Raw genomic sequence first — 22,572 nt, 5'->3', positions numbered from 1 at the left:
TTCCAATTAGTTTTTGATTTTCCTGTCCAGGTGCCCTTACTAATTATTATTTTTATTGCATTATGATCTGAGAAGGTTACATTTATTATTTCTGCTCTTTTGCATTTGTTTGCAATGATTCTATGCCCTATAACATGGTCGATCTTTGTGAATGTGCCATGTGCAGCTGAGAAGAAGGTGTATTCCTTTTTGTCCCTATTTATTTTCCTCCACATATCAATTAGATCTAATTTTTCTAGGACTTCATTCACCTCTCTTACCTCTTTCTTATTTATTTTTCGGTTTGATTTATCTAGATCTGAAAGAGGAATATTTAGATCTCCCACTAGTATGGTTTTACTATCTATTTCCTTCTTGAGCTCTGCCAGTTTCTCCTTTATGAATTTGGGTGCTATGCCACTTGGTGCATACATATTGAGCAGTGTTATTTCCTCATTGTTTATACTACCTTTAATCAGGATGTAATGACCTTCCCTGTCTTTTTTAATCATATCTATTTTTACTTTGGCTTTGTCAGAAATCATAATAGCCACTCCTGCCTTCTTTTTCTCATTTGATGCCCAAAAGATTTTGCTCAAACCCTGAACCTTAAACTTGTGTATGTCCACCCGCCTCATATGTGTTTCTTGTAGACAACATATGGTGGGATTTTGGTTTCTAATCCACTCTGCTATTTGCTTCCGTTTTATGAGCGAGTTCATCCCATTCACATTCAGAGTTATAATCATCAGTTGTGCATTTGCTGTCATTTTCAAATCCTCCCCCCTTCCTACCCCTTCTCCTTAAGCTATTTCCTTTAAAACCAGTGGCTCGCTATTAAGACCCTATCCCTTATCCCCTCCCTTGATTGACCTCCCTTTCTACCCCCTCCCTTATTTCCCCCCCTCCTTTTTGTTTTTAAAGTTCTTATGAATTCCCTCCCCCTTCTCCCCTCCCTTTTTTTGTTCTCCCCACTCCTTGACTTTTTTTTTTAAACCCTTGTACTTCGGTGTATTGTCTCATAGGTGGAAGATTGGTATGGGTGGCAATGGGGGTCAAGTGACTTGCCCAGGGTCACACAGCTGGGAAGTGGCTGAGGCCGGGTTTGAACCTAGGACCTTCTCTCTCTAGGCCTGACTCTCACTCCACTGAGCTACCCAGCTGCCCCTTACATGTATATTTTTTGAAGACTTATAATCCTTATATTGCCATATTGCTTACCATTTCCAAGTTCTGAACACCTATTTTGTAGCATTTTAATGTGTTCTACAACATTGTTGTATTTTAATTTGAAAGCTAGCTAAGTGAAAAGACAGCAGGACTTGCATTCAGGAAGAATTAACTTTTAATACTTGCTCAGACAAAATTATTGTGCAAGCCTGGACATTTTACTTTACCTTTCTCTGGGTCTCAGTCTCAACTCTTATAAAATGATAAATATAAATATAAAGATAATATAAGTATATTATAAACATATATAATATATATTCATACATAATATATATATAAAATAAATAAATATAAATATAATCAATAAATATAAATAAATAAATAAAATTATGAGGATAATACTGACAGGTTCCAGTTATTGTGGATAGTGAATGCCATAAAAGGATTGCATTATTCAAATCTGCACTATTTGAAGTTATACATAAAAGATAAAGGTTGGTTCCTATCCAATGGAAATTAATAATGAAAAATTTATAATAATTTATCTAGTTATTGTTAAGGAAAGCAAAATTTTTAAAATGCCCAAATTTTATATCTAAAAATAAGCCTGTACTTATATGATGAAAATATCATTATTTTGAAATACTTCAACTGCATAGATTGAACAGTCTTTTCTTTTTTTTTAATCTTCACACAGACATTTGGATGTGCAGAGCTTGGTCCACATTATAGAGAATTTGCATGCCCACATTCTCACACAATGAGCCAAGTATAATTAGATGACTATCCACGGCAGCCCTGCTGGCTTATTATCTTTTATAATATGTCTTTCACCTTTATCTCTCCTCCTTATTCTCTTTCAATTGGCTCCATGGACTTCCACTCCCAGGGTCTCTCATGCTAGACAGGAAAATCTCTGAAAAATGCTGGTATTTGCCAATTTTCCCCTGGATTTCCTCCTAAGTCTTTGAAATTCTTCTCAAGGTTAAGGAGAACTGTATTCTTTTTTCAGGACAACATCTTCTAGAAATACACATAGCATGGAACCAACCATAAGAGTGAGTGTACTATATAGAAGTAAGAGGTGGTTCAACATGCATCCTGCCCTTTCTAGTAAATGGATTATGGTTTTTGATCCTGGGCTACTTGCAGGTAGAGATCCATACAAATTTTCTTTAGATTAGAAACTCTGGAAGGTCCTAGCCTTTTGGTATATAAGTCAGATTATTCTATTCTCTTCTTTAATCAATGATTTGTTTTCATGACACTTTATCTTTAAGATGAAATAATGTTAACATAAAAGAGCAGTTAAGTTATTAATCTTTGACTTGTTATTAACTTTTAACTTTAACTTTAAGTCAACTTTAACTTAAACCTTTTGATCCCACTCATTTAATCTAAATTAAGGGTCTTCAACTTTTTTTGTGGGGAGGAGTTATATTTTATTTATCTAAATCTTGGGAATGGGGAAGCTTCTGATTAGCCACTGACTATACTATTCTCTCTCATTGATGTATTTATAAATCATGTGGAAATATTTCATCTAATTCCTTTTTGCTGCTAAAAAAACATATTCTTGGATTATGGGGATGAAGACATGAAAAGGTAGTTATTGAGAGGGAGATCTGATTGGATCCTGGAAACACCTCGTCGTGGATCCCTGGTTTATCTAAGTTAATATAAAACAAAATTTATCAAAATACTCAAAATCTATCCCAGAAAAAATAATTTAAGTAGTATTAGAAAGTTAAATATTAATGTCACATAAATATTAGTGTCAAGCTGATTTGTTATGAGATATATTTATTTAGAGTATTTACAGATAATATATATTTTTGTCCCTTAGGTGGCAGCATATGACTTCAGTCTTCCAATTAGTGTTAATTTCACTGAGTCACCAACACTCTCCTATCTTTGTTCTGCATCACAATCTTTTGACACTCAAGTATCACCTTCTTTAGTCCCATTGATAGCTCCACTGGTACCACCATGTACTGTCAAAGCAATTGGTAGGTAAATTGAATGATTGGAACAAGGTTTTGGATACAAAATATTTGAAATTTATGGAAGTTTTAGGAATTTAATGACATTTACATAGCAAACTTTAGAATGAACAGATGCTAAGCTAAATGAATTTTATGTGAATTTTTAAAATACATACCACAATCATATTATAATCCATAGCAATGACTTCAGAACATTAGTGCAAAGAGAATAGAGCGTGTTCAGGTAGATCACATCAGGTAAGTGCATTAATTTTACTGATTAAAAAACATTAACTACAATTGCTTCTATTCTGGTGTTTTAAAATGTACAATAAAGATATTTTGGCTTTATACGTGTTGAAAAAATTCTGACATGCATTAAAGTCAGTCAATAAAAATTCATTAATTGTCTACCATGTGTAATAAACTATGCTAAACACTGGGGATACAAAGAAAGATTAACTATAGTCCCCGCTCTCAAGGCTCCCACAACTTAATGGGGTATGGTACAACTAAGCTATATACAGGATAAATTGGAAATAATTATCAGATAAAACTAAAACTAAGGGGGATTGGGAAAGGCTTCCTATACAATGTGAGATATTAGTTGGGACATGAAAGAAGCTAGGGAAGTCAGATAGAAATAAGAAGTTTATGGCGTAGCTATGGGGGACAGGCAGTGAAAATGTCTGGTCTTGGGAGATGGAGTGTTTTGTTATAGCTTATTAGATAAAGCAAATACATGAACAGATGTGGAAAATTATTAAAAAAATCAAAATACTCTAGTATATTTATTGAAGTACTAAAATACAAAAATGTTCACATTTTTTCTTTAAAGAAAAACAAAACCCTCACCTTCTCTCTTGGAATTGATACTGAATATTGATTCCAAGGCAAAGAGTGGTAAGGGCTAGGTATTTGGGCTTAAGTGATTTGCCCAGGGTCACACAGCTAGGAATTTTTTGAGGTCAGATTTGAACCCAAGACTTCCCATCATATTTCCTCTTAAGCACTTTCCTTATTAACATATGATTAAGTAAAACAATAAATGAACAAAATCAGATGAGAAAATTTATTCAGTTCAACTAGCCAATCACTCAATAAATATTTAAGTGTTTACTATGTGGGGGGTAGTGGGACAAGTGCTGGGGATAAAAAGAAAAACCATCAAGGTGCTTATGTTCTAATGGATGAGATGTATTAAAATAGGGACATTGAAGATATAGGGCACTTCTCCTTTAAGGAGAAGTAGCTGAAGATCTCAGATATCCTTTCTATAAAAAAATGAAAACAGAATCTCTTACTTCTTTTGAGACCCAGCTAAATGTGGTGGAAGTAAAGAGGAACACATTGTCATCCATGGGAGTCAGTCAGTACAGAGGCACAGAAATGGAAATGGAATGTTTTATGCTGGGAACTTGAGCCAAGTAGAATAAGATGCCTGGATTAGAGTTTCAAGAAGGGAATAATATGTATGAGCCTAGAGAGGTAGAAAATTGCTGAAGAACTTTAGATGCTAAATAAGGGAGTTTACATTTGATCCTAGAGGTAGTAGTGAACTACTGGAATTTATTGATAAGATAGTGGCATGGTCAAACCTATGCATGTAAAAATTAGTTTGGCAGTTGTATGAAAGATAGATTAGGGTGTGTAGAAATTTGAAGTGGGAGAAAATTTTGAAGGATATTGTAGTAGTCTGGATTACAGGTAATGTCACCAGAAATGTCATGCATGCAGAAAGAGGCAATTGAGCTAGATATATGGGCTAAGTGAAAGTGAGAACTTGGGGATGAGTCTGAGGTTGCAAATCTTGGAGATCAGGAGTTTTCAGTGGTATCTTTGAAAGGAATAGAGGAGTTCAAGATGGGGATGAGTTTTGGGGGAAAAGATACATTTGGTACAGTTACTTCAAAATCTTCAACATGAAGTTGGTGATATAAGACTAATCAATGGGGAGAAGAAACTGGCTAAATATAAAGATCTGATGGACATTGTCCTAAAGATGATATTGAATCCACAATAACTGATGAGTTCATCAAAAAGATAGTATATATAGAAAGGCAAAGAGAGACCAGGGCAGAGATTTGGGGGACATCCATATTTAGTGATTGTGACTTGGAAGAAGATACAGCAAAGAAGGCCAAGAAAGAATTATCATTCAACATGGAGGACAGTTAGGTGAGAACAGTGTCCAGAAAACAGAAAGAAGAGAGTATTGCGAATAACTAGCTAGACAGCATCAAAGACTGCAGAGCTGTCAAAAAGAATAAGGAACTCTGACCATAAAGACCCATTCTCGAGACTTCACAAACTCACAAGATTACTTCCAAACTGGACATATCCACCTTAAAAATGATCTCCCAAAGACAGGAAGAGGCAGTAAGGGGCTCAGACTAAAGTTCACCTCGTTGAGCCCCTTGCATTAGTTTCCATGTGGGCATTAGCATCATGAAGTCTCCAAGTTATACTTTTTGGAGGATCAATGCAAGAAAGTCATCTGGAAAGGGTGGGTATCTTCTTTTAACTAACACAGTCTGCCCTCCTGTTGTTGTCACATGCCAGAAGAGAACTGAAGTACCATCCATAGCCTTCTGTGTTATATCAAGGAAAAAGCCTTTTTCAGCTATGAGCCACTAAGCAGCCAGGAAGTTTTTTCTCCCCAAAGGACCCAATTACTGACTCATAGACATGATCAGCTAGAAAAAGTCAGGGGATATTGTGCAAGCTCTACATAACACATTACAGATTCTAAATTTGGAGAAAGGAGTTTCAGTTGAATGATGAGACTGGAAGTAGTAATGGACAGGATTTAGAAGACTGTGAATGAGTGAGAGGAGAGGAAGTAGAACTTTGTGTAGATTATTTTTCTACAGACTTAAATTGAAAAGAGGAAGGCAAATTAGAATGATAGTAAGTGGGGGAGGTAGGATCTTGTGAAGGATTTTTCAGGACAGTGGAGACATGAGCATGTTTATGGATAGCTGAAGAGGAAACAGTAGTTAGGCAGAGACCAAAGATTATGGTGGAGGCAATCTGTTGGAGAAAACTGGAGAGGAGAGAATTAAGGATGAATCCAGAGGGCCTTGCACTGGTGAATAGGAAGCCTACCACTTCAGTTGTTGAAAATTCTTGAGTCAAAGAATTACAAAACTCTAAGTATGAATATACTTAGACACACATGATATATGGTAGCCTTTCCCTTTTTATAGTATGACTTCCTTTGAAGTAAATAATGTTCTATTCTTCTAATTCTGTTTTTTTAATTTTATGTGATTTTCCAACTTCATTTTAGCAAATTCATGAATCTTAGATTAATACATCTATTTTCAATTCAGTTAAATAATGAAAAGTTAAGTCACTGAGTTAGAAGTTCTGATTATTATGGTGTTTTGCACATTTTTTATTGTTTTGACAATGTTAAATCACCACCTGAGATTACCCAAATCTTTGTATTCTGTACTGAAAACTGAAATCCTGAAGAATTAACTGTAAATTACAAGGCTGTTTGTTTGTTTTTTGCTAAGGAACATATATATGAGGTTCTTTAAAGAAAAAATTAATGTAGGGCTTGATAATAAAATTTATATTAAAATACTTCAAAATTATTGTACTATTTCAAATCCTTAAGATTTAATCAATGTGAATATGAATTTTCCTAATCAAATCACAATTCCTCTACTCAGTAGATGACTTTTGTCACTTTTTGTGACTATAGAAAGGTACCAACTGGTGGCTGACCTTCTGATGGTGAACATCTCTGAAATGATCTAGGCTGGATGACCTTAATCAACAGCCTATCAAGAAATTAAAGCATTCTAAGGCAGTTCTCAGTCTCAGCATTATTTACCTCAACCTCATATCTTGCTATTTCTTTCTCTAAATCTCTTGCATCAGAACACTTTTCTTAACTCACACAGTCACCATCTTAGTTGAAACCTCTAATTCTTTTCACTTAGACTATTTTTAATAGCCTCCTAATTGATGTCTCTGCCTCAGATATTTTCTTTTGCCAAGCTAGCTTTCACATGGCTGTTGAAGTGATTTTCCTTAAACACAGAATAGATCAGATCATTCTCCTACTTAACAAACTCCAGTTATTCCTTATTACCTTTAGGATGGAATACTGACAAATCTGTTCAGCACATAAAATTCTTACTGTCTGACTCTGACCATCCAGGATTATTATATATTACTCTCTTTTTTATACTCTTTAGTCCTGCCAAACTAGCTTCTTTTTTACTGACTCATCATACATCATGTTCCATCTCTGCTTCTGTATGGATATTCTTTATTTTCTGGAATGTACCCATCCTCCCTCTTCATATTCAAATTCCTAATATTTTTGAAAGTCCAGCTCAAGTGCTTCCTTATATATGTGGCCTTTCTTGATCTCACTATCTGTGAATGCCTTCCTCTGCTTCTAATTATCATCATCTTTTTCTGTATAAATTTTATATAAGCATATATATATGCATGAAGTCAATATATGTACATATACATATATTGACAAAATATACATATATTGACTTCCTGAAAGAATGCAAACTCCTTGAGGTCAGAGATGGTTTGCTCTCTTTGTATATTTAGTTATTGGGGGAATATGCCAGTCCTAGGTCAGTCAACAAGGACAGTTTCTGATACAGAGTATCAGAATAGGTAATAAATTCATGCTGATAGATTTATTACTGGTAGGGGCACAAAAATTATAGTTAGAAGGAACATTAGAAGTGATTTTGTTGTTCAGTTATTCAGTTGTGACACCAATAGACCACAGCACACTAAGCCCTTCTGTCCTCCACTGTCTTTCAAAATCTGCCGAAGTTCATGCCCCTTGTTTCTATGACACCATCTGCCATTACCTTTTCCTTTTCCCTTCAATCTTCCTCAATTATAGATTCTTTTCCAGTCTTTTTCATTATGTGACTAAACTAAGCTTCATCTTCAGTATTTGGCCTGCCAGTGAATAGTCTGGGTTAATTTCTTTAAGTATTGACAAGTCAGATCTCCTTGTTGTCCAAGGCACTCTCAAAAGTCTTCTCCAGCACCCCAACTTGAAAATGTCAGTTTCTTGACATAGAGCTTTACTTATAGTCCATTTCTCATAGCCATATTCTGTTATTTGGAAAAAACCATAGCTTTGACTATCCAGACCTTGTTCAACAATGCAATATTTTTGCTTTTTAGTATATTGTCCAGATTTGCCATAGCTTTCCTTCTAAGGAACAAGTGTTTTTTAATTTCATGACTGTAGTCACCTCCTGCAGTGAACTTTGAGCCCAAGAATATAAAATGTGAAACTACTTCCATTTATTCTCATTTTACTTTCCAGGAAGTGATTTGATCGTTTGTCAGGATCTAAATTATTTTTTTTATGTTAAGCTTCAAGCCAGTTCTTACATTTTCTTCTTTTATCCTCATCAAGAAGCTTCTTAATTCTTCATTTTCTGCCATCAGAGTGGAATTGTCTGCATAACTGAGATTATTGATATTTTTCCTGACAACCTTAATTCTGCCTTTTGATTCATCCAGCCTGGCATTTAGCATGATGTACTCTCTATATAAGTTAACTAAACAAGATGACAATATATAGTCTTGCTATATTTTCCAATCTTAAATCATCAGTTGTTCCATGTTTGCTTCTTGACCCATATACAAGTTCCTTAGGAGACAGGTAAAATGATCTGTCATCTTGAGGACTTATCATATTTTGTTGTGATCCACACAGCCAAAGGTATTAGTGTAGTCAATAAAGCAGAAATATAGTTAAAAGAAACTTTTACCTTTTTTTTTAGTGGATTAGCTCACTGGAGATTGATCATATCTAACTTTTCTAAAATTTTTATCGTAGACCTTCATTTATTTCTTTTTTAAAAAAACTCTTACCTTCTGTCTTAGAATCATTACTGTGTATTAGTTCCAAGGCAGAGGAGAGGTAAGGGCTAGGCAATGGGGGCTAAGTGACTTGCTAGGGTCACACAGCTAGGAAGTGTCTGAGGCCAGATTTAAACCTAGGACCTCTCATCTCTAGGTCTGGCTTTCAATTCACTTAGATTCCCAGCTGCCCCCAGAAATAGATTTTTTTAAATGAAACTCCTTTGATTTTTCCACAATTCAACAAATTTTGGAAATTTGGGCTCTAGTTCTTTTGCCTTTTCAAAAACCAGCCTGCTCTACTAATGATTCTGTTATCTCAATAAAAATTCATTACTTTTTAGACAAAACTATTGGCCTTGCTTAGAGATTACATAGAAATAAAAATATTTCAGTTCTAAGATTGCATATTAAATATTTTATATGCAGTTTTCAAATTAATGATACTTTGAAAATTAGTAATGAACTAATATATGAATAATAATGATGATATTTTTCTTTTTCTTAGTATTAAGGCCAACACTGAAATTATCTGATACAGAATTTTTCTTTGATATTGCTTTAAATAATCAAATACCATTGGATTTTTTTAATGAAATCCAGAATAATGAGGTAGGTATACACAATTAAATTATTTTTATAATAGCATTTATGTTTGTAACTTTTACTTAATTGTGTGAATAGATAATAAAAGTGATCCTATTTGAGGAACTTTACTAAGTTCATATCTATCTATCTATCTGTCTGTCTATCTGTCTGTCTGTCTGTCTATCTCTTTGTCTTTATATGTATCTAACATATTTGAATTGTACATGTGATTTCTTCATTATAGAGAACTCATGGGAATTCCCAGTGATCAAAATTCATCTACTAATGCAATTCTTGCTCTTGTGATTTATAGTCCAGAGAGTTGCAACTTATAGTTTTGGAGAGGTGATATAATGTATTAGATATAGAAGCATCCTTGGAGTCAGGAAGACCTAGGTTCAGGACTTACCTATGACATAGTAGTCTATATGACTCAGGAAAAGTAATTTCTTCTTCAGTTTCTTAGGCAATTTTATAAGACCTTCTAATATGTTTTTAAAGATTAAAAAATTCAAATCATTACTTTTTATCTTAGCATCAATTCTAAGACAAGATAAAGGCTAGACAGAGTTAAGTGACTTACCCAGGAATTCACAACTAGGAAGAGTCTGAGACCAAAGACTCTATAATTAGGAAACACCATAACAAATTTATTTATTCTTGTGTATGTGTGTAAAAAAAAAGATAAAACATTGTAAAATGTAGATGTGTGTACATCAAATAAACAACATGTTAGCCCTTTTTATTTCTCTCTAATAGCTTCTAGTTCTGTTCTAAGAAGAAACTCCTGAATATTGGATTTAGATAGCAGGGGAAAAAAAGAGTTGGTCCACTTATGTTTTGTGTGTTTTTACATTGTTATTTCTGATCTTTTAATATTCATCTCTTAATGGAATTTCTAGTTAGGAGAATATGAATGAGTATTTAAACTCTTCCATTTTATCATATGAGTATGATAATTGATAGTTCATAGATCTAGAGCTAGAAGGGATCTCAGAGACATTTAGTTAACTTCGTTTTACATTTGAGGAACTTTAGTCCCAAAGAGGCTAAATAACTTCCCAAAGGTTGCATGAATATTAAAAAAAAATGGAAGCATGATTTGAAACTAGATATTTTCAAACAGAGCTAGTGTTCTTTCCACTTTATTGATCTAGTTTATGATGCTATTTATTTAGTATTACAGTCAGAGGGCTGACTTTGAAGCCAGAAAGGTTTAGATTCACATCTAATCTCTAACAGATATTAGTTGTCTGTCTGTTTAAGTCACTATATTTCTCAGTGCTCTAGAATTTCTAAGAATCTAAGTGCAGAGAAGGTCCTGTATTAGAGAAAATTCCTCACTGGGAGCTCCTTGGACCAATGAAATCACAAGTCTAGTTCTTATCCTGTTTTCAAGAATGCATAGGCATATGTTAAAATTATTACACACTAGACAACTATGTGAACAATCAGATTTCATAAATATCATAGTAAGCATAAAGCAGAGAGGGAGATGGATGCTTATTAAAGTATTTTTGCTACTCTAATGAAAGAAGTTCAAATCTCAGTTCAACTAGAGAGATTCTTTACATATATATATATGTATATATATATATATATATTTGTTACGAGGTCTTTCAGATACTCCTTTATGTGAAAACAATATTATAATTGCATCAAGTCCTATAATATTACAAATTTCCCAAGTGAAATAATTTTTCAAAAAAATTTGTCTTATCCATTGACAAAGGGAAAAGCAAGAAAAAATAATATCTATTGTCCAGTCTGATATTCTATTGTATAGATAACATATGAAGCTAATCTATTAGTATGTATTTGTGTTTTTCAAAAACTAAAATCCCATTTTTGTTTTAATTTTCAGGGTCAAATTCTCCCTCTGTCCTCACCCTCTCCAACAGCCAACGAAAAGGTAATAAATGCAATCTTCATTTACATATGAAGTCATGCAAAACATTTTAACATTAGCCATGTTGTGAAAAAGAAACAGGAAAAATAAAAAGGAAAAAAATACTTCAAGCTGCACTTACAGTTCATCAGTCCTCACCTAGGTGGCATTTTTCATCATGAGTCCTTTGGAATTGTCATAGATTATAATATTATTCAGAGTGGCTAAGCCTTTCACAGTTGATTATTATGAACTGATGCAAAGTGAAGTGAGCAGAACCAGGCAAACAATGTATCCAGTAACAGCAATATTGTAAAGATAATCAACTGTGAAATCTTTTCTTTCATTTTAACTACTCTGATGGGTGTTGGTGTCAGAGTTGTTTTAATCTTCATATCTCTAGTGACTTAAAGCATTTTTCATGACTGTTAATAGCTTTGGTTTCCTCTTTTTGAAAACTGCCTAACACTTTCCTTTGACCATTTATCAGATGGGGATTTTACAAATTTTACAAATTTGGCTTATATATATGAAATTTTACAAATTTGACTCAGTTTCTTATATATATGAAAAATATACTTTTAATCAGAGAAACTTGACGCAAATTTCCCCTCCATTTTCCTGCTTTACTTCTAATTTTGGCTGTATTGGTTTTGTTTGTGAAAGTTTTTTTTTAATTTAATGTAGTAAATATTATCCATGTTACCCCTGTGATCCTCTGTATCTCTTATTTGGTTACAAATTATTCCCTTATCCATAGATTTGAAAGGTAATTTTTTTCATGTTTCTTTTTATTTACTTATGATTTTGCTCTTTATATTTAAATAATTTACCCATTTAGAGCTTTTCTTTGTATATAGTGTGAAATGCTAATATAAACTAACTTAGTTTCTGTCAGATGGATTTCCAGCTTTCCTAGTAGTTTTTTTTTTGTTTGTTTGTTTCTTTGTTTTTATCAAATGGTGAGTTAGGGTTTATCAAACACTATGATAGTGTTCATTTGCTTCCGTATATTTTGTAACTAATCCTTTCCATTAACTATTCTATTTTTTTATGTAGTATTGGATTGTTTTGATGATTATAACTCTGTAGTTTAATTTCAAGCATAGTACCTCTAGATTCTATTCCTTCATTTTTTTCATTGATCAACTTGATAATTTTGGCCTTTTGTTCCTCTTAATGAACAAACCTATTTTATAGTAGTTAGATCAGTATGGAGCTGAATAAGTATATTAATTTAGGCAGTGTCATTTTTATTATACTGGCTCAGCCTACACATTAACAGTTAATATTGCTCAATTGCTTAAATCTGTCTTTATTTGGATGAAGAGTATTCTGTAGTTGTGTTGATATAAATCCTGCAAATTTCTCAGCAGGCAGACTCTGTCATTATTTCAAATGGAATTTTTCTTTCTATCTTTTCCTCCTTTGCTTTGTTTGCAATAAATAGAAATGCTGGTGATTTATGTGGATTTATTTTAATCTCCTAATACTTTGCTGAATTTGTTAATTGATTTCATTTTTTAGGTCAGTTTCAGGGTTTCTCTGAGGATACCATAACATCATCTTTAAAAAAAGTGATAGTTTTGTTTTCTCAAGGCTTAAGCTTATTCCTTTGATTTCTTTTTCTTGTCTTATTGATAATAGCTAGCATTTCTAGTATGTTATTGAATAATAATGGTGATAATGGATATTCTTGCTTCACCCCTGATCTTATTAGAAAGGCTTCTATTTATTCCAATTCTAGGCAATGTTTTCTCTTGGATTAGACAAATATTACTTATTTCTGTAAGAAAATCACCATTTTCCCTGTATTTTCTAGTGTTTTTTTAAAAATAGGAATGAGTATTGTATTTTGTTAAAAATCCTTTTCTGTTTCTATTGATAAAATTATATTATTTTTGCTGTTTTTATTATTAATGTGATCAATTATGATTATAGTTTTTCTAATATTGAATTAGCCCTGAATTCCTGGTATGAATCCAGCATAATCATAATGTATAAACTTTCTGATATATTGTTGTAATCCTTTTTAGTACTATGCTTAAAATTTTTGTAGCAACATACATACTAGAAATTTGTCTATAATTTTCTTTCTTTGTTTTTTGCTATCTTTGGTTTAGCATCAAAACCATATTTGTGTCAGAGAAGGATTTTTTTTCCTCCAAATAGTTTATATAGTATTGGTATTATTCTTGTTTAGATGAGTTTGCTTGTAAATCCATCTGGTCATATGTTTTGGTATTTTTTTTTCCTTAGAGATTTCCTTTGTGGCTTATTTAATTTTTCTAAGATAGGGTTATGTAAGTACTATATTCTATTTCTTATTCTGTTAATCTAGACATTTTATAATTTAAAGAAATTCATTCATTTAATTTTGGTTGTCAGTATTATTGGCTTAAAGTTGGGTGCAATTGTCTCTAATCTCATCTTCATTGACTGTGCTTTAATTCCACTTTTGATACAAGTAACTTGATTTTTAAAAGAATTCAAATTAACCAGTGATTTTTCTATTTTTTTCTTCATAAAACAGCCTCCTAGCTTTATTTATGTATGTATCTACTTATCTGTCTATATATCTATTTATTTATTTATTTATTTGTTTGTTTGTTTATTTATTTTTAAACCCTTAACTTCTGTGTATTGGCTCCTTGGTGGAAGAGTGGTAAGGGTGGTCAAGGGGGTCAAGTGACTTGCCCATGGTCACACAGCTGGGAAGTGTCTAAGGCCGGATTTGAACCTAGGACCTCCCGTCTCTAGGCCTGGCTCTCAATCCACTGAGCTACTCAGCTGCCTCCCTCCTAGTTCAATGATTTTTAAATTTTCAATTTTTATCAAATTCTTCCTTGATTTTTAGGAATTCTATTTTGATTTTTAATGAGATAATATTAATTTGTTTTCCCCCTAGGTCTTTAAAATCATGGATATGATTTGATGATCTTTTCTTTATCCATTTTATTGACTAATAGATAAAATTTCCTCTAAGTATTGCTCTGATTGCATTCAATATATTTGATTAATCATCTCATTGACATTATCTTTAATGAATAATAGGTTACTTCTATGATTTGTTTTTTTTTGACCCACTCATTTTTTATGATTACCTTTTTTAGTTTTGAATTAATTTTTAATCTTTGCTTTGAAAGCCCTTTATTGAATGTAATTTTTTATTTCATTTTTTTCTGAAAAGAGTTCACTTAGTATTTCTATTTTTTATTTTTTGCTTTTGTTTGTGAGGTTTTTATGCCTTAATGAATGATCAGTTTTTCTAAAAGCCTTTCATACTTGAGAATCAGCATAGTCCTTTCTTTTCTCATTCAATATTCTCAAGAAGTCTATCCTGTATATTTTCTCAATAATTCTTTTGCATCTCCTTAACATCTTTCTTATTAATTTCATGGTTAGATTTATCTAAGTTTGAGAGGGATAAATTTAAGCCTCACAGAAGTGTAATTTTACTATTTCCTCCTGTAAGTCAAATAACTTTTCTTTCAAGAATTTGGGATGCTGTGTCTTTTGGTCCTTTTTAGCAAAATTGGTAGCTAAATATCACAGTGGATAGAGCACTGGGCATGGTATCATGAAGACATATGTTCAAATTTAGCTTCAGATATTGCTAGTTGTGTGACCCTAGGAAAGTCACTTAACTCTCTTTGCCTCAGTTTCCTCATCTGTAAAATGAACTGAAGAAATATTTGAATTCTTTCCTTCTGACTGATGGGAATAATTTCACCTTGACCTGGACATTCTGGAATTTGTCCATAATATTCTTGGAAGTTTCCACTTTGGGATCTCTTTCAGGTGGTGATTGATCAATTCTTTCAATGTTTATTTTGCCCTCTGCTTCTAATATATCTGCATAGTTTTCCTTTATCATTTCTTGAAATATAATGTCTAGGTTCTTTTAGTCCAGTAATTCTTAAATTATATCTCCATAATCTATTTTCCATGTCAATTGTTTTCCTATATTTTATATTTTCTTCTATTTTTTCAGTCGTTTGACTTAGTTTTTATTATATGTTGATGTCTGATGGAATTATTAGCTTCTGCTTGATCAATTATGTTTTTTAGGAGTTATTCAGTGAGTTTTTGTAACTCTTTTACCACTTGGTCAATTCTGCTTTTTAAGGAATTATTTCTCCAATATTTTTTGTGCATCTCTTATGGCAAGTTGTTAATTATTTTTTAATAAATTTCTTGCATGGGTCTCATTTCTTTTTCCAATTTTTCCTCTTAACATTCTAATTTGAATTTCAAAATTTTTTTCTTCTTTTATCTCTTCTGGGAATTTTTGATGGGGTCAAATCTGCATTTTTCTTTCTTCTTTTTTAGTTTTCTTGTTTTTCTAGCCTGTTTCTTTACTGGCTTTTATGGTAGAGTTGGACTCTGTTCACCTCTGGGAAAGATGGATAGCCTGAGCTTCTGAAACTAGATTGGGGACCAATAGGTTGTGTTGGTGGTTGGTGATTCCTAGCTGGTGTGATTTGGGGAGAGATCTACTTACTATCCTTTTGGTTTTCACTGTGGTCCTTAGTCAGGTAGGGTTCCAGCTCTCTTTCTACTGCCACTACTCCTCTTTACTGTGCTGGAACTGCAACCTGGAACTGGGTAATAGGCTATGGAGTCGCCTAATGGGACTGGATTCCATGCCCAGTGCTAGTACATGGGTCACATGAGATATTTTACTGACCATGTGCTCAGTCCCCTTAAAGTCCCTATATGCTGGGTATGCCTAGTGTCTTTGTTGTTGCTCCCACCTCAAAGGCCTACAATTAATGTTGCACTCTCTGTAAGTCCCCATGCTAGTATCCAAAGACCTCTTTTTCTGACTTTCTAAGCTGCCCTGGCCTGGGAAATTTTGTAATTTGTTGTTTTTTCTTCTCAGAATTCATTTTCTTATTTCCTATGATCATTTTTAGGAGGTTTTGGAGGAAGTTTGACAGTTGAGATCCTTCACTCTGCCATTTTAACTCCACTTCTCAATATGTATATCTTAAATAGATACTTTAGTGGATGGTGAAATGGACCCTACATAGTTTAATGATTTCTTGGGACACATTTCCAAATTAGTTTCCAGAACAACTGGATTTGTTTTTTCATTCAAAATTGTCCTTTTTATCTTCTGAAATAATCTCTTATCTCTTGATTGGGAGGAAATTGCTTTCCTTTTGATAGATCTGAAACTCAATTTCTCCTTAATGCTATAGTTTGTTGATGATGCCATTTTATGCCTAAATTATGGATCCATTTGAAGCTTCACTGGGAGGGTACTGATAATTTTTAAGTAGGAAAAATTTGGGATCTTTGAAAGCATAGTTAAGTTTCCTAAATTCATTTAACACAATCCTTTCTTCCTTTTCAATTTTGAGCTCAGCTCAGTGTGATGCCTGTCTAAGATATACATTTTTGGACTAACTTGATGAGCTATTCAGTTACCTATTGTAATGTGGGTAATAGGCATTTTTATTTCTTTTTTTTTAGTACAGGTGGTTAGAACAATATGTTTCCCAGTGCTATGAAGAGCTTTGGGGAGGCTGTGCAGAGTTTCTGGATTTGGTATATGTAATATAGTATCATCTTTAAATAAGAGTTTTTGAAAAACCTTAGTACCACCAACAGTAAAGCTACCTATCATTTGTTTGAATTCTTCATAGAACATCTTCCATGATACTGAAAGTGTATTAGGTGAACAGCTACCTCTCTGTTTGATACCTCACTAAATGTATATGTACCAGATTATTGAACAGTTAGTTATCTTCATAGTTGCGTCTGTCACAAAGTCTTGTATAATTTTAATGTTTGTTTTGAATGTACTTCCCTGAAGAGAGTCTTCTAGACAGTACTTTATTCTACAAAGACAAATGCTTTTAAAAGCACATATTCATTAAAGGTTATGTTTATTTTTAAGATTTTTCAGTTCATTGTATGATCATAAAGATTTGATCTACTTTTGAAAATAATTTTGGAAAGCTTATCAGTTCTTGTCTTATAGTTTCATCAAAATACCCTTGATAAATGCACAGGCACCTTTGTACATCTTTTAAAGAGATAAGATTTATTTTGTTAAATATTTGATTGTGGCTAAATGCAAGAGAGCTCATAGGCTTCATGAGCTGGACATTTCTCTATCTTAAAGAACCAGCCTGTTATAAATAAAACAGGTATGTACTATGTACATCTAGTTAGATTTTAAAAAATTGAATAAGAACCTAAATTTCTTGAAATTTTCATATTTACAGAGACCCAGGGGACAGTGAGAAAAGGCTAGAAAATAGAAGAGAACAGGTTGGCAAGAATGTAAAATATGGTTAGGGTATCTTTTCTTCCTAAGAGAAGAATAACTGATAATTCCTTGAGTTGCTTCTGTGGTGTCTCCATCCTTCAAAATATGGAGGGACCACTGAAGAGAAGAACCATCTATTTCATAAGGACATTGTAAGGAATAAATTTTTAGATTTTGTAAAGATCTATGTACATGTTTAGTATTATTTTTATAATTGTAAACTGAGAGACTTTAACTCTCAAAGAAGAATAACTTGCTAGTTCTTTCTCTCCTTTTTCTCTTCATTTCTCAATGTCCAATATGCAGAAAACCGAGAATTACTATACTGATTGTTTCTCTTATTTTGTAATGTAATCCCCTTATTTTTATTCTTTTACAGGTTCTTGAACTGATTAGCACCTCAAAAGAAGTGGTAAATTGGAATTTGGACCTTACTTACGCAGGCAAAAGAGTAAAAGACGGCACTTTTACATTTAGTACCCTTTCTGGTTCTCTTGAACCAGGTGAAATGAGTACTATTTTCATAAGCTTCTGTTCAAGTAAGTATTTTTTTCTTTTGCTGTTGTTTCCTTAACAGTATACAACACTGATGGGCAAACTATGGCCTGCAGGCCAGATGTGGGCCCCTGAAATGTTCTACCCGGCCCTGCAACGTTATTCCTAATCTGACAGATACAGTGAGTAGGATATAATGCAATGAAACTTCGAAAGAGTTGCCTTAGAAACAGACTGACAGATGAGCATTTCCTTTCCTTTGGCCCCCTCTTTAAAAAATTTGCCCATCACTGGTATACAAAACAATAAAAATAATTTTCCAGGAGTTTATTTATTAATTAATGAATTCTGTACAGACTTAGCCATGTTTTCTTAACTGATACATTTTTTATATGTAGACATTTGTTTTACATTTTTAGAATGAATGGCTTTTGGCTTTGGTCATTCTGTTTATTTCATTCAGTCTCTATATATCTAGGGTCTTATAATTTCATTATCGTGTTTTCATGTGACATCAGTCGTGGTCATTATGATGTTATATTTAATTTACTTTTTAGATTATTTAGAATGTCTTTGAAAAATAACTTATTTTCTTATTAGATAACTGCCTTACTCAGTGGTTCAGGTTAATCTGATTGAAAATATCTATATTGGGGCAGCCTACTCACATGTAGAACTTAGTGAAGTTGCGATGTGATATTGAAAATACCTTCTATTAGGTATTATTTCATTCTTTGATCTAATGGAAAATTATTTATAAAGCACCTAGCAGAGTTTGGCACATTGTAGGCACTCTATAAATGCTTTTTCCTTGTCTCCATCTCTTTGTATTCTAGTGCCTGGTACAGTGTATGGCATATTTTTTGTTGTTATTAAGTCATTTTTCAGTTGTATCTTACTCATTTTGACCCAATTTGTAGTTTTCTTGTTAAAGATACTGGAGTAGTTTGTCATTTCCTTCTCCAGCTCATTTTATAGATGGGGAAACAAGCAAATAGAGTTAAGTGACTTGCCCAGAGTCCCACAGCTATTAATGTCTATGTCTGGATTTTGACTCATGTCTTCCTGAGTCCAGACCTGGTACATTGTACCACCTTACCTGACAAGGGGGTGTATATGAGGTATGGCCACTTGCCAGGCCCTTTTCAGGACATCTCATCTATCTTAGATATCCACTTGTCATTCAACTCTCACCTGTTGCTCCAAGAAGCTGTAGTATATACAGTCACCATATTCTGGTAAACTCTCTTGGCAGGCAGACTAAATCAGGTTGAGGACAAGCAGTAACCCTAAGAACTGTTGGAAAGTTAGGTGGATGACTACCCCAAGCATGTGAAGACTTCCCTAGGTAAAATGATCAAGTGAGAACAATTTTTCCCAATGTAAGAGGGAAAACTAGATATTTAAGGTATGGTTGCCAGGAATCCAATTAACTCAATTCCAAATTAAAATAGACCCAAGTCAGGATGACTTTTATGGAAGTTAATTTACATTTAGGAAGGTTGAAGGTAGGGAAATTGAGAGAGAGAAAGTCTGGCCTGGACCAGAGGTCCACACCAGGTAAGAATTTAGAGGCCCCAGCAAAGGAGCACAGAGGTTAATTAAACAAGGCTTCTAGCTACAAGGCCTTTTACAATTAGAGAGACAAGAGAGGCCTCCTTGAGGGTAGAGCCTCCAGAAACACCAAAGGAGGAGAAAGGAAGTCAGCCTAGCTTACCCATGTGACAATTCAGAGGGAAGCCTTCTGAGGTCTCAGCAGAGATCCTTCTACACCAAGTTCAAAGTGCCAACTCCCTCCACAGGAAGTTACCATCATATTTAAGAGATAGCATCTTTCATCACTTCCTGCATCCACCTTCAATTTCAAGTGGACAAATGGCAGCCTCAACACTGTTTTGGACTGTCCAAAGGGCAATCCCTTCTTCTTGATTTGTTAATTATTGTCACGTGTGGGTAACTGATCTTCCCCGCCCCACTAAGTTGGGTGGGGTGACATTATTTCTGATGGCTAGAGTCTAACAATGAATGAGGATGAGCTAATTCCATTTACACAATCCCCTCAATGATCCTTGGGTGCCTAGTCACCCCAAGTGATCATTTCACATAATCATGTTATACCCGCAAAGGCCTTCTAACTATAATATTTAGAGATAAGAGGGGAATGGAAGAGAGAGAACACAAAACCAATGTTTTGCTAGGCACATTGACAAGAAACCAATTGGGGGCAGTCCCCTATTGGCATAAAATGTACATTCAAAGTAACTGTTCAAACCCCATCAGTTCAATCAATTGTACCCCAAAGTTCATTCTGGATCTCTTGATGCAATGTAGATTCTTCAGGCATCTTTCTGAAAACAGTTCATCCTCTGGATTAAGGAGTCAGCAAGCTTCTTTCCCTGAGAATTTTTTTTTCTTGAACAAAAAATTAAATCTTGGATTTTATAAAAATACAATCCCCCTTGAAGAGGGTATTTAAAAAAGAAATACCCAGATCAGCTCAGGATGCATGGTTGAGTTATGAGGTTGTATGAGTCAATTCAAAAGAAAAAACAAAAACATAAAAAGAAAATCAAATAGAAGAAAAATGAAACTTTGGGAGAAAGAAAACATTTAAAATCAGAATCAAAATATCAAAATCTCTATATATAAAATTTCTGAATAAACAAAAATAAATTCATAACTGGCCTTTGTATTAGGGTCCAATTAATATAATTTCCATCCTACTAGTCTGTAGAACAAAATGCAGTGATATTGCACTTACACATTGGCAGCTAAGACTGCAGGAAGTTTCTATTCTATAAGAGAGAAAAAGGACCAGATTTATGTGCAAGGGAAGTGTCTGTCATTCCCTGGTCTGATTTACCTTCACTCTCAGGAATATATGGGTGAGCCAGGATGATGGCCAACCTTCGGTACCTGAATGTGTGATAATTAAATTAAGTCTACACAAAGGTGAGAGCACCTTCCAATTCTGGGAGGTCCTAACCCATGTGTGCTATTTTGAGTAACCAATCAAAATTGAGGCACTGCCCCCTACGTTTTCTATGAGAAAGCATCTATTGTGATTGGACATGTGAATTAGGAGGGAGGAGCAGGAAGTGACGCATAAGTGACCCCTTTAAAAGGAGAAGATCCTCAGTCAGCTGGGGTCTTGGGCAGAAGACAGCTTCTAGTGAGGCTGCAGGAGTGAGTGAGACTGCAACTGGTGTAGTGAAGGGGACCTGAGGGAGCTTTCTGGTTTGTGACCTAAACTTTTCCATGTGGGTAAGTTAGGCTGACTCTCTTTCTCTTTCCTTGGTGCTTCTGGAGGCTCTACCCTCAGGGGCGCCTCTCTAATTGTAAAGGCCTTGTAGCTAGAAGCATTGTTTAATTAACCTTTATGCCTCAACTGCTGGGCCTCCAAATCCTTACCTGGTCTGGGCCTCTAGTCTGGGCCAGAGTTTCTCTCTCTCAATTCCCTACCTTCATCCTTCCTAAATGTAAATAAAAGTCAATTTTGACTTGAGATTATTCCTTAATTGGGGAAATTTTTCCTGGCAACCACCTTTTAATATATTGAACCCGTAAAACCCCTTTTCAATCCTTACAACTGGCAGTGTAGTCTTACACATATGTTAAGTGTTGCAACTTCAAGTCTTACACTGAGTTCAAGTCCTTAGTATTGGCATGGGAGTTCCTCATTCCCACCTGTATTTGTATGGTCTTTTTGACCTTATACTCCTTAGGACTGTGCAGTTTTTCTCATCAATCCTATTGGTATTGGTCAATTGGTCTCCATGACCTTTTGCCTTAAGAAGGCACTTTTTAATGGCTCTTGTGTTCCCTTCTCCTGGAATCAGACAGAAGCATTAATCACAGTCCCATAACATTTAACAATACATGGCAGGTTCCCAAAGTCTAAAGCCTTGTGAGTAAGCAGTAATATTACAGCAAATATATACATTAAAATTATATCACTACAAAAAATAAAAAAGATTAATAGTGATTATATGTACTTTCAGTACAAGAAATGAGAAAAAGGGAAAAAAATCAATTATTCTATTAAAAGATAATAGGAAAGCAATAATAAAATTAAAAATAAATTCAGGGAGAAAAAAATACAATGTGATTCCAAAAACAGTATCCACTGTCTATGAACTGTTATCTTCAATGTATGTAATAGGAAACAGTCAATCAGTTTCAAAGGAAGATGGTCTCTTTACATATGAGCAATGAATCCAGGAGTCCTTTTCTCTAATTTTTATAGCTGTTGGAGTGGTTATTAATATTTGGAATGGCCCTTCTCATGAAGGCTGAGTTGTTCCAGTGAGTTG

General features: G+C 33.9%; 1 protein-coding gene across 1 annotated transcript in view; it reads left to right on the top strand.

The window, feature by feature from the left end:
• Positions 1–22,572, top strand: part of CFAP47 (cilia and flagella associated protein 47) — an 859,036-nt gene that overhangs the window by 131,308 nt on the left and 705,156 nt on the right. Inside the window, exons 22-25 of the mRNA XM_044669214.1 lie at positions 2,996–3,158; positions 9,514–9,617; positions 11,458–11,505; positions 18,144–18,303. Coding sequence (XP_044525149.1) covers positions 2,996–3,158; positions 9,514–9,617; positions 11,458–11,505; positions 18,144–18,303 — 475 coding nt within the window. The remainder of the gene's footprint in view (positions 1–2,995; positions 3,159–9,513; positions 9,618–11,457; positions 11,506–18,143; positions 18,304–22,572) is intronic.

This window comes from Gracilinanus agilis, chromosome 3 (genome assembly GCF_016433145.1).
Source record: "Gracilinanus agilis isolate LMUSP501 chromosome 3, AgileGrace, whole genome shotgun sequence".
Lineage (NCBI taxonomy): Eukaryota > Metazoa > Chordata > Mammalia > Didelphimorphia > Didelphidae > Gracilinanus > Gracilinanus agilis.
This window is presented reverse-complemented; position numbering and strand designations above follow the sequence as displayed.